Source organism: Panulirus ornatus, chromosome 53 (genome assembly GCF_036320965.1).
Source record: "Panulirus ornatus isolate Po-2019 chromosome 53, ASM3632096v1, whole genome shotgun sequence".
Lineage (NCBI taxonomy): Eukaryota > Metazoa > Arthropoda > Malacostraca > Decapoda > Palinuridae > Panulirus > Panulirus ornatus.
In genome coordinates, this window is record NC_092276.1 from 1154496 (window position 1) to 1168853 (window position 14358).

At 39.5% G+C, this 14358-nt stretch overlaps 1 protein-coding gene across 17 annotated transcripts in view; it reads right to left on the reverse strand.

Annotated features, from left to right (window-relative positions):
• Positions 1-4167: 4167 nt before the first annotated feature.
• LOC139765155 (uncharacterized) overlaps positions 4168-14358 on the reverse strand; it is a 346502-nt gene continuing 336311 nt past the window's right edge. For 16 of the 17 annotated variants that reach the window (XR_011716593.1, XR_011716592.1, XR_011716590.1 and 13 more), the window contains one exon: positions 4168-7054. Coding sequence is in view for 12 of the 17 variants with exons in the window: in XM_071692359.1 (XP_071548460.1) it covers positions 6994-7054 (61 nt within the window). In the remaining 5 variants the exon portion in view is untranslated. The remainder of the gene's footprint in view (positions 7055-14358) is intronic. The other variant, XR_011716591.1, reaches the window with a different exon arrangement.

Consider the following 14358-nt stretch of genomic DNA (forward strand, 5'->3'; position numbering starts at 1 on the left):
GGATATTTCTTTAAAGATTGAATAAAATAATATTAAAGGTAATGATATAAATGGTGAAGCCGGTTTTACAACCACCCTTATTATGAGCTTTATTTTATATAATACCGTTCAACAAGACAATTTTGAACAAAGTTGAACATTTCTATAGTGAGCTTATCGGATCTGGAAATAATTCTAAAAGATAAGGGGAAAAACATAATAGTTTATATACAAGTCATATAAACCCTGAAATCTTGATTATTTCTAAAGAAATAATCGTAAAGAGGTTTTCCCATGAGCTACCAGTATGTGAGAAATTATACCTTTGCACACGACCATTATTACAATAGCATTACGAAATGGAGGACATCTGATGTGTGTCACAAGGATGTATTAGGAGAATAGTTTTTATAATAAGGTAATTATTAAACCTTACAAATGACCAGGTAAGTTTGTCGTACGCTTTTTAAACATCAATTTGTGTTTCATTGAATTTATGCTGCCTATAACCCTATCAATTTGCCTTCCTTGATTACTTATATGATGACACAAGAGGGAAAAGTTTGGTAAGAATCTATATATCCGCCCATCTCATAGCATTAGATATTTGTTCTCCTGTAGTGCTATGAAAATACAGTATTGGTTGCAGAGCTTTATTTTGATCGTCATTATTGAAGGAGATAGTCTTGAGAGTTCTATACAGCAGGAAAATTTTTAAGATGTTCAGGTAGTCATAACTTTGGCGAAAAATCAGCAGAACCTTCGAACACCACACCTGAGGGTCTTTGTTCTTATCAGTTGAGATGTAAAGTTTTTGTATTCAACTCAAAAGATACCACTCACATCCATGATGGAACCTGGGCCACGTGCCCTCGAATGGCAATAGATTAATAGATGTAATGGCCATATGACCTGCTGCAGCAGACCAAGTTAATGGTAGCATATTTCTCTTATACATTTTCAGTTACTAGGAGATGTTGTTGCAGGTTCTTTTGATTTTTTGCAATTATTTTTTTTATTTTTACTTGCATGCTTCTGCAGTAACCAATCCCACATTTTCTATGATATTTATAACTCCACTTCTGCAGCCTTATATGATACTGTTTGATAGGATAGTGTAATTTAGCTCTGTATTAGTATAAGCTTTGGATGTTGAGTTTTTTTTTTTTGCTGTGCTGTTATAATGGAAAGACATTAACACAGCAGTCACAGATCATGGTTTAGTGGTTTGTTGAATTAGAAAATAGGACTAAGATAGCAAATGAATACTTCGGCCAACCTGGACCCAGGAAAGATATGCCTTTGTTTCCAGGCCATTTATCCTCCTCCACCTGATGGACTGCTCTCCCTTCAACCTTGTATATTATTTTTTCACCCTTGCAAGATTTACCAGTTCTTATTAACATATAACTGCCAAACTCTTGCATTACTAACTTGCTCTTATCTGGTGCAGCCCATTTATGTGATAATTGCTGCAACTGTATGTCATCCACCTTAGAACCTTTTTTTTCACCCAGTTTCAGTGATTTTGGATAAACTGTATTTTGTTAAAATTTTCATTTAATTTTTCTTAAATTTCTCTGATATTCCTGTTTCTAACAGATTATATTGCTCTTTCCATAGCTTCATTAAGTAAGTTCCTCCATTTTTAATTCATTGTCTTTAGATTCTGTTTTTATTGCTCCATTATTTACTAGAGGCTTTTTATCCTCGTGTAGATAGTTGCTCCTGCCTTGCCTAATTGTGGGTTCCCTTTGGGAAAGGTGTAGCACCTGCCAGCCCCTTTTATCAGGAATCCTGTAAAGTCACTGGAAAGCAGCAGTCGTGGATGGGACTTGCTAGCAGATAACTTCTTCACACAAAAAAAATCTCATGTTAAACAGAAAAATTCACATATTAGGTAGAGGATTTCAGTGTTCAGAATGTAATTAACTATTTACTTCAAGAGAAGGCTTCAAGATGTATTTGATACTCCATGTGGGAAAGCATATGAATATTCAAATCAGAGGAAAGTGATTCCAGTGTTCAGAATACAATAAGCCTTTAAATTGAGAGGAAGTCTTGTTAAGCATATGAAAATTCATTTAAGAGAGGGTTCACATCAGGGCTTGGAATACCATCTAGGTATGCACATGAAAGATGATACAGATGGTTCACCCACAGGTTCCAGATGCAATCAAGGATTTAAATGTATGCTTTATAAAGAGGAGTATTTACATGGGAAACATCAAGAGAAACCAGTGTTTATTACAGGACTTGCACAAAGGATCCTACTCCTTGCTTCTGCTGGGAATCATACAGAAAATTTATGAACTTTTGACCAGTGTAATAAAGAAGTCAGGGACCAGCATAGTCCAACACTCAATAGTGTCTTTCTCTTGGAAGATGGCTTTCTCCAATTATGTCAGATATCTGGCGATGATCTTACAGTAACTGGGACCACAGTAACAGTAGACTGCTTCAGGGAAGGAGTGAAGAAGGAAACTTATAATGGTCCTGACTCTGATCTGTACAATGAAAGATCCATTAAAATTTGCATAATTTTCTCAGAGTACCTTAAAGACAAAGAACTGAGTGGATCCTTGCCATTTTGTTAAGGGAGAGATTTGAAGGTTTGTGAATTTATCTGTGAATGTGGACTGTAATAACTTGAAAATAGTTGAATAAATGATTATTGTAACTAGAAGCATTCATTTTTTCACCTAAAGTTATTTTGTGATCACTCTTTTAGGTCTCTTTACCACACTTTCATTTTCTTCTCAACCATCCATTGCACTTTGGTAGCATTTGGTACTAACTTCTGAAAATTTCCTTTTTTCTTTGGGAAAATTGCTTCCTCTTTTTAGACTGTGGTTGTTCCCACAAAGTGTGTTGCAGAGGTTGTTGTTTCAATAAGTGAGGCATATATCCTCTCTCCCTTCAGCACTATCTCTTCATTCAACCCATACTTCTGTGCTTTTTATGCTGATACCACAAGGGCATATCTCTGAAAAATCTATTCTATCTTTAACCTGAATTCAGCTTCCATGGTTCCATCAGCTGCCAAATCCACTCCCAGATATCTAAGACACTTCACTTCCTCCAGTTTTTCTCCTTTCAAACTTACCTCCCAACTGACTTGTCCCTCAACCCTACTGTGCCTAATAACCTTGTGCTTATTCACATTTAATCTCAACATTCTTTCACACACTTTACCAAACTCATTCACCAGCTTCTGCAGTTTCTCACCCAAATCAGCCACCAGCACTGTATCATCAGCAAACAACAACTGACTCACTTCCCAAGCCCTCTCGTCTACAACAGACTGCATACTTGCCCCTCTCTCCAAAACTTTTGCATTCACCTCCCTAACAACCCCATCCATAAACAAATTAAACAACCATGGTGACATCATGCACCCCTGCCACAAACCGACATTCACCGAGAACCAATCTCTTTCCTCTCTTCCTACTCATACACATGCCTTACATCCTTGATAAAAACTTTTCACTGCTACTAGCAACTTGCCTTCTGCACCATTTACTCTTAATACCTTCCACAGAGCATCTCTATCAATTCTATCATATGCCTTCTCCAGATCCATAAATGCTACATACAAATCCATTAGTTTTTCTAAGTATTTCTCATACATTCTTGTGAGAAACTTGTGTAATGTGGGAGTAACATGCAATCCAGAACACTTGAGGGATTGTTGTGTATAATGTAACATACCTCAGGGATTAGTGTACTTTACCATTGGAATAGAGGTGTATGATGTCTTCAGGGATCATACTGTATAATGTAGTATACATGTGGGACCATGGTGCTTGATATACTATCATGTATACTGAGCCTTAGTTGAGGGACTATTATGTATAACGTGTATGATTGATAAAGCACATTGTAAAAGGCATCTTACATAAAGAGCTCTCCAGCACATATCAATATACTAAACTTGTATTTTAGTGTGTAATGTAGGTACAAGGACCAAGAGATCAAATGTGACTCATTTAAGGCAAAACATTACATGATGGCACATAACTGAAGGATGTGTGGTCAGTAATGCTTCGTACATAATGATGATTTTTAACTTACCATACCCAAGGGGCGATCATTTATACTATTGGTTTTTTCAGTTCCCACCAGGGCTGGTCATGTCCTAGACACTGTCATTTGCTGGGTTTGGATCAAATGAAAAACAAGACCACATATGAGTAACTTATTTTATTTATAGGTGAAACTTGATGCACAATAGAAAGCAAAAGAAGCAAGCGCAGCATAACCTTGCGGACGTGGAGCTATTGTTCTGACATCACGCACAGAACACAAAGTTTATTGAACTACACCAGAAAGAGAAATTGAGGTGAATTTATATCATGATAGAAGATATATCAAGAAAAAAAATATATATATATATTGTATGATACAAATATCGTGGTTGTTTGTCTTGAGTGGAGACAGAACTCAATAGATTAAATTCCTACTCATGAATTATGCCCAGATTTTTCTACAAATTTATGCATTTCAATTCCAAAGAGTAACACACAAGTGCTGTTAAGAGATATCTGTATGGAACATAGCTTCACGCGTGGTGGCAACAATAGCAAATGAAAAGCGCATCGGAAGCTTGGCAATCCCAGTAGGCATTTGACCTCCTCCTCTATCTCTGGAAGCATTAATGCTAGTGATAGTAGAGACCTGGTAATCATACTTATGTACATGTCAGGGCACTGACCTGATCTACAAGAGCATAATAACACATGTCAGGGCACTGACCTGATCTACGAGAGTATATTATATAAACACAAGTTCGTATGCCTGTGGAAAGAGAGGATCAAAGTGATGTGGAAATGATGTTGCCTTCCTGAGGTCGCCAGTCTTGCCAGAAACATATACAACTGGTCTATGATGCATGTCTTGGTCCACCGAGAATGTGGCTTCTAGGGCCACGCACAGACGGGTGAAGGTCAAATGATCTTAAATAATACATGAATTGCCTACACACTGCTTTGTGAAAATAGTATACCAAGAACAACAACATTCCTCCTGCAGTGCCTGTTAGTATTACAGTTAGAGTAATGTGAGTTGGTAGAAATGTTACTTATAAAACATTCTGATGACATTCTAAGTAATCTTGAATGACAAGTGCCCCAGTAGTACATACTTTACATGATATGAGCTTCATGAGTACTGTTTAGCTGTAAGCAACTAGATTTTGTTGGTAAATGTTTTTTCTTTTTATTTTTCAAGGTAAAATGTGTGCCCAGCAGGACAGGCAAGAGCAGCTTCTAGGATGAACAGGAACTAGCCTACATGTCCAGTAATATTGAACCACACTGTGGTTATATGTCCTCCCTTTACTACTAAATGACATTTTATAATGTCGGTAAAGCAAAAACTGAACAAATTCTGATGAATAATGAGTGTTGATAGAAGATTTTGAAGATTGAATTTACCCCAGCCAACCTACTGTGGAGGCATTGTCTCCAACTTACAAATTTATTTGATAATGTTAATTCTACAAACTTTTTGTGGTTAAGAGTCCTCATGAAACATGGCAAATTGTAGGTTGGTTCAGTTGAAGGTCTGCTTGCCTGCCCTGCTTGCCTGCCCCCAATGTGTACTCCCGCCCGTACGTGAAGAAGCGCTGTGCACAGACAATTATACCACTCAGGACAACATGAAACAATTATATACACTCTCACACCTAGCGATCAGCCACCTACGACTCAGTCACATCCCTAGTCTGAAAACAACTGGAATGAACAAGAATAGTATATGCTTCTCTAGAGATGTTGTACCTGTCTAAAGAGGTGATCTAAATTACATTAACTTGTTGATTTTGTCTAGATTTACTTTTGTGCCACTTTTATCTAATACTGAAGAATGCTATGCTAATCCAAGTTAAATTTTCTAAAATGCCATATTGATTTGTTGACCAGGATTTGTCTTCGATACACAAATATGTGAGTCATTATATTTCAGGGACACCCTCCGCCAGGTTCACTGAGTTCATGATTTTCTGGGTACACCATTCTTGAAAAAACCAAGTCTTTGGTATTTGAGTTTCAAATATTTCTATGTCACACTTATAAAATTAATTTGCACCAAGGCGATGACTGTGGTTGCAGGACAGGTAGTGGGTGTGTGCTGAGCTGTGCCATACCCTAGCGGCCCGCCGCCAAGCCCACCCTCCCTGCACCTCTCCAAGGACCTGAGGTCCTCTGGTGCTGCATCCTTCCACACTTCATATTAGTAAATCTAGTTTTACATTCATTAACTCTCGGTTATCCCACCAAACCTTCATCAGTAAAATCCTATCCTGACATGTCACTAGCCCACTCCTCACAGTCTAGCAGCCATGATCATTGCCAGAGAGGACACTACAAAGCTTACTGGTTCAGATGGCCACGTTCGCGGGGGTCTGACCCATCCTCTCATATTGTCGAGCCGCCTCCGAGCTCCAAAACCAAAATGTGCCTTAGTCATAATACAGACATCTTGAAGTATGTTTTGTTAATTGCATCTTACTATCATGGTTCATATATGATAATTGATAGGCTCTCAGGTTTAATTGTCGGAGCCGCCTCGTTTTGCAGTCCCCACGCGAGGAATCCAGTAGCATTATACTGTTCCTCCCTAGTGCACACATCTGATAAGGCTATAATGCCTTCGAATCATAAACCCCATAACGCTCTTCCTGTCGTCAGTGACTGACACACGCCCCCATGATGGTGTCTTGCAAGGGCTCAGCTGTGGACACTCAGCTTCATGGGGACGTATGATAGGCCAGACGCTGTCCTCTGATGCTTAACCATCTCTTTTATCATCCCATGGGCACTCACTGGATCCAGACCTGTCGAACCGCATCACTTTCAATCTAACCCAGAAGGATATTGCACCCAGATGTCCCTCAGATCCTTAAAAAGTTTCATTAAGGTAATACCCCCTGCCCTCTCCCTACCCTGCATCCAGCTCAGCACACCCAGAACCTTCCCTCTACACAGCTTCAGCAGCTAGGGCTAGTTACCACTGCTACAAGTAACCCAGGGTTGCGTAGGTCTTCACAAAAGGTGTATCCACTTTGCAGCTTTCCCTGAAAATTTAAAAGTCTGTTGTTATATATATATATATGTATATATATACAGTATATATACAATATATATATATATATATATATATATATATATATATATATATATATATATATATATAAACAAAGAATGACAGATTAACTTATCATTAATGCTAACAAAATTATCTTTGATATATCACAATGGCAAATTTATGATTTATGTTTCTTTATATGTACTGAAATTTATATTTACTAACAGAAATTTGAATTCCATGACTAGGACAAGGCAAACACTATAAGATTACTCAATGAGAAGAATATTAATGTTACGACATTGAAAGTGGTCCTAAAGCCATGGAGGATAACACTACTGATAGCCTGCTACTGGGGACAAACACTGCTGGAAATACTTGACCTAAGGGTCCTAATTCTTGATAGCAATGTACAATGCACCCAGTGACTATGAGGTCAGCAGTTATTAAAGTTATATAGTAGAGGAATGGTGATGTACCTGTGTCTTGACATGGAGACAACATTGCTTCAGTAGCAATCACTGCACCGGTGCTATTAAAGATTTAGGACAATGTAGCAAGGGGCACTTGAGCATATCTATTTCATTAGATATTATTAATAGTGTAATGAGAGTTTTACCTCTTTGAAGAATGCAAATCAGGGTATGAAAGAGAGAAAAAACTACAGTTAATGAGGACTGCCAATGAAGTTACTTTTGCTAAAAGTTTGGGACTATTAAGACCAAGAACTGAATTTTTTTTTTGAAGTATGTGAAATTTATGTGCATGTGTGTGCCTCATGCTAAGATGAATCTCTGAGGGCAGTTAAGACATGTGCTGCCACATTCAACCTTGGGACTCCATTGTGGTGGAGCCCCTTTAAGAGTTCCTTGGGAAGCTAAGGAGGTTGGTTGTACTACAGGAATGTAAAGGCTGCCCTTAGCAGCCTTTTCATACCTGGGAGTTGGGGAAAGTAGAGCAGTAGAATGGCAAGATATGACAACACCATATGCAAAATCTTCAAGGTGTATGGCTTATCCAGGGATATTTGTGAAAAGAGATCCAAAGGTATCCAGTATGGAAATAGTGACTGAATATTTACATTAAGAAGGCCATTAGTAAACCTTCTCCTGATCCTTCCCAGGGAGCTAGTCATTAGACGGGATTTGACAAGCAGACACAATCTGTGCCAGGAGACAGCCAACAGGGAAGCCTTACACCAATACGGATTTCTCTTTGAATACCCTCTCGGTGATTCTCTCAGATAGATTTCTTATTGTAGGCAGAGGTTGGGGGGAGGTGAGAGAGTTTAAGAACACTCCTGGAACTCCAGTTAAAGTTCAGGTCCTCAAACTAGACTTCTGGACCCCAAGCTAGACTTCAGAATCCTAAGCTAAACTTCAGGACATCCAACTAAATAAAGTTAAGGTCCCCTAGATCTCCAGCAGAGCCTCTCGCTAAAATTCAAGTCCCTCAGATATTCTATGGGACCCCTAACTAAACTTCAGGACCTAAGCAAAATTTCATGTCCTTCTGATATCCTGTAGGACATGCAGCTAAACTTCAGGATACCCAGCTGTCTTGCAGTTCCCAAGCTATAGAAAAGGACACTCAGTTTTACTACAAAACCCCCAGCTATACTACAGGAATCCCACCAATAATATAGGAACTCTAGCTATGCTACAAGAATTCTAGCTAAACGACACCTAGTTATACTACAGGATCCTAACTATATTAAAAGACATTTATACTACAGGACCCAACATAAACTAAAGGACACCTGATCATACTACACAACTCCAAGCATTACTATAGGAACCTTGGCTAATCTACAAGACTCCCAGCTACAGTATAGGAACCCCAAACACACTATAGTACCCTAGTAATGCTTGAAGTTCCCAGATATTCTAGAGGACATCCATCTATGTATTAGGAACCCAACTACTGATGGAACTCCAGTTATAGTACATGGCTCTTGCATATACTACAGGAAGCCCAGTTATACCACAGGGCCCCTATCTGTACTGTTAGAGCCCAGCTATACTACAAGACCCCAGTTACACTCCAGGAAGCACTGCAGTTACAGTAAGAAACCCCAGCTATACTACTGAAAGCTAAGAGGATCCCCAGCTATACTATAAAGCTTCAATTACATTTCAGGACTCCAGATATACTACAAGACCCCAGGCGTACTAAAGGACTCCAGCTATACACAGGACCCTGTCTGTATCACTGGGTGCCAGCTATACAGCTGCACCTTAAGATAAATAACAGGATCCCTGGCTATATTACAGGACTCTTGGCTATACTTCAGGACCGCAGCTATGGTACAGGACCCTCAGTTATACTACAGGACCCCCAGGTATACTATAGGACCCCAGATATATTACAGGGCCCTCATCTGTATAACAGGACCCCAGCTGTAGTACAGGATCTCCAGGTATATTAAAGTACCCTCAGCTATACTACAGAGCCTCCAGTTATACTTCAGTGTCCTCAGCTATACTATAGGATCCCCAGCTACAGTACAGGTCCCTCAGCTAGAGTAGAGGACCTCTAGGTATACTATAGGAATCTCACATAAAATATGGGAACACCAGCTATATTACAGGACCTTGGTTATAACGCACTGGTGACTGACACCATAAAAAACTTGCTGACATATGTTAATCTTCCCTGATCTTTGAGGTAGGTTAACTCATACACATGAACATGTACACATTTTATGTATATACATATGCTGTAAATGTTCATATTTTCATACCTAATTGCCTTTCCCACTTTAATGAACTAGGCATTAGAAATAATAAACTATGGCCTTATTTACCATTATCCAATCTCTAGCTGTCATTTAAATTGTACCAAAACCAAAGCCTAGCCCCCACAGCCAAACTTCACAACTATTTCATTGCTTAACTTCACCACCTCATATTCCTTGGTTCATCCCTCTTATAGTATGTTCCCATATATGACATCAGTCCAATTAATTCTTTGCATTGCATGCATCTTGTCCTCCTGAATGTTCAGGCCCTGATATTCCAAAGTGTCCTTCACTCCATCTTTCCATCACCTTGGTCTCCTCTCTCATCCTCCTACTACATCTGATATATGAATCCTTTTTTTCAGCATCTATGTTCACTCTCTTTTTAAGTCCAAACCACTTTAGCACACCCTGATTGACCACATTAATCAGAATGTGCTTTCTCTTTGACAATATAGTTTCTTATACAATTGGTTGTCTCATGCCACATTTTGTTCTCAAGCATTTCTTTTCCAGACATCCATCCTCATCCTTTCTTTTGCATTTCAGTCCTGATTAAACATCACCTATCCATGATAAAGACCCCCTCACCGGTTATAGGTTGTGTACGTATATATATATATATATATTTATTTTGCTTTGTCGCTGTCTCCCGCGTTTGCGAGGTAGCGCAAGGAAACAGACGAAAGAAATGGCCCAACCCCCCCCATACACATGTATATACATACGTCCACACACGCAAATATACATACCTACACAGCTTTCCATGGTTTACCCCAGACGCTTCACATGCCTTGATTCAATCCACTGACAGCACGTCAACTCCGGTATACCACATCGCTCCAATTCACTCTATTCCTTGCCCTCCTTTCACCCTCCTGCATGTTCAGGCCCCGATCACACAAAATCTTTTTCACTCCATCTTTCCACCTCCAATTTGGTCTCCCTCTTCTCCTCGTTCCCTCCACCTCCGACACATATATCCTTTGCTTTGTCACCGTCTCCCGTGTTAGCGAGGTAGCGCAAGGAAACAGACGAAAGAATGGCCCAACCCACCCACATACACATGTATATACATACACGTCCACACACGCAAATATACATACCTATACATCTCAATGTATATGTATATATACTATATATACACACACAGACATATACATATATACACATGTACAGAATTCATACTGTCTGCCTTTATTAATTCCCATCGCCACCCCGCCACACATGAAATAACAACCCCCTCCCCCCTCATGTGTGCGAAGTAGCACTAGGAAAAGACAACAAAGGCCCCATTTGTTCACACTTAGTCTCTAGCTGTCACGTAATAATGCACGGAAACCACAGCTCCCTTTCCACATCCAGGCCCCACAGAACTTTCCATGGTTTACCCCTGAAGCTTCACATGCCCTGGTTCAATCCATCAACAGCACGTCGGCTCTGGTATACCACATCGTTCCAATTCACTCTATTCCTTGCACACCTTTCACCCTATTGCATGTTCAGGCCCCAATCACTCAAAATCGTTTTCACTCCATCTTTCCACCTCCAATGTGGTCTCCCACTTCTCCTCGTTCCCTCCACCTCTGACACATATATCCTCCTGGTCAATCTCTCCTCATTCATTCTCTCCATTTGGCCAAACCATTTCAAAACACCCTCTTCTGCTCTCTCAACCACACACTTTTTATTACCACACATCTCTCTTACCCTATTATTACTTACTCCATCAAACCACCTCACACCACATATTGTCCTCAAACATCTCATTTCCAGGACATCCACCCTCCTCCGCACAACTCTATCCATAGCTTACGCCTCGCAACCATATAATATTGTTGGAACCGCTATTCCTTCAAACAAAACCATTTTTGCTTTCCAAGATAATGTTCTCCACTTCACACATTCTTCAATGCTCCCAGAACTTTCGCCCCCTCCCCCACCCTATGATTCAATTCTGCTTCCATGGATCCATCTGCTGCCAAATCCACTCCCAGATATCTAAAACACTTAACTTCCTCCAGTTTTTCTCCATTCAAACTTACCTCCCAGTTGACTTGTCCCTCAACCCTACTGTATCTAATAACCTTGCTCTTATTCACATTTACTCTCAGCTTTCTTCTTTCACACACTTTACCAAACTCAGTCACCAGCTTCTGCAGTTTCTCACACGAATCAGCCACCAGCGCTGTATCATCAGCAAACAACAACTGACTCACTTCCCAAGCTCTCTCATCCACAACAGACTGCATACTTGCCCCTCTTTCCAAAACTCTTGCATTCACCTCCCTAACAACCCCATCTATAAACAAATTAAACAACCATGGAGACATCATACACCCCTGCCACAAACCTACATTCACTGAGAACCAATCACTTTCCTCTCTTGCTACGCGTACACATGCCTTTCATCCACGATAAAAACTTTTCACTGCTTCTAACAACTTGCCTCCCACACCATGTATTCTTAATACCTTCCACAGAGCATCTCTATCAAGTCTATCATATGCCTTCTCCAGATCCATAAATGCTACATACAAATCCATTTGCTTTTCTAAGTATTTCTCACATACATTCTTCAAAGCAAACACCTGATCCACACATCCTTTACCACTTCTGAAACCACACTGCTCTTCCCCAATCTGATGCTCTGTACATGCCTTGACCCTCTCAATCAATACCCTCCCATATAATTTCCCAGGAATACTCAACAAACTTATACCTCTGTAATTTGAGCACTCACTTTTATCCCCTTTGCCTTTGTACAATAGCACTATGCCAGCATTCTGCCAATCCTCAGGCACCTCACCATGAGTCATACATACATTAAATAACCTTACCAACCAGTCAACAATACAGTCACCCCCTTTTTTAATAAATTCCACTGCAATACCATCCAAACCCGCTGCCTTGCTGGCTTTCATCTTCCGCAAAGCTTTTACTACCTCTTCTCAGTTTACCAAATCATTTTCCCTAACCCTCTCACTTTGCACACCACCTCGACCAAAACACCCTATATCTGCCACTCTATCATCAAACACATTCAACAAACCTTCAAAATACTCACTCCATCTCCTTCTCACATCACCACTACTTGTTATCACCTCCCCATTAGCCCCCTTCACTGAAGTTCCCATTTGTTCCCTTGTCTTACACACTTTATTTACCTCCTTCCAAAACATCTTTTTATTCTCCCTAAAATTTAATGATACTCTCTCACCCCAACTCTCATTTGCCCTCTTTTTCACCTCTTGCACCTTTCTCTTGACCTCCTGCCTTTCTTTTATACATCTCCCAGTCATTTGCGTTATTTTCCTGCAAAAATCGTCCAAATGCCTCTCTCTTCTCTTTCACTAATAATCTTACTTCTTCATCCCACCACTCACTACCCTTTCTTATCTGCCCACCTCCCACGCTTCTCATGCCACAAGCATCTTTTGTGCAAACCATCACTGCTTCCCTAAATACATCCCATTCCTCCCCCACTCCCCTTACGTCCTTTGTTCTCACCTTTTTCCATTCTGTGCTCAGTCTCTCCTGGTACTTCCTCACACAAGCCTCCTTCCCAAGCTTACTTACTCTCACCACGTTTTTCAACCCAACATTTTCTCTTCTTTTCTGAAAACCTCTACAAATCTTCACCTTTGCCTCCACAAGATAATGATCAGACATCCCTCCAGTTGCACCTCTCAGCACATTAACATCCAAAAGTCTCTCTTTCGTGTGCCTATCAATTAACACATGATCCAATAATGCTCTCTGGCCATCTCTCCTACTTACATACGTATACTTATGTATATCTCTCTTTTTAAACCAGGTATTCCCAATCACCAGCCCTTTTTCAGCACATAAATCTACAAGCTCTTCACCATTTCCATTTACAACACTGAACAACCCTTGTACACCAATTATTCCCTCAACTGCCACATTACTCACCTTTGCATTCAAATTACCCATCACTATAACCTGGTCTTGTGTATCAAAACTACTAACACACTCACTCAGCTGCTCCCAAAACATATATATATATATATATATATATATATATATATATATATAATGTATATGAGTTATAGTACTCAGCCTGCATGATTTTACACCATGAATGAAAAGTCACCTTTGGCGAGGCTGTATATTTGGGGGCATAGTCTTTTCAAAGAACTTCTTACTCCAAAGGGGTTCATATTTCCTTGCTATTGAAAGTAATGCAGCCTTGTGCTGCAGGAGCCATTAGAAAGACATCCTGTGGTAATTAAATGCACACACATACACCTTTCTTTCAGCCTATCTATCTGCTTACCCAGTTATTTTATTTATTGATATGTATTTTCATATATATATATATATATATATATATATATATATATATATATATATATATATATATATATATATATATATATATCAACAGATAGATACATGCAAACATGCTTACATATATAACATACATAAATGAAGAAAGGGAGAGAGAAAGTTAGAGAAAAGGAATATTAATTTTGGAATATACTTAAAAAAAGGGATTTTGACATTTCTTTGGAAAGGAAAGTGAAAAA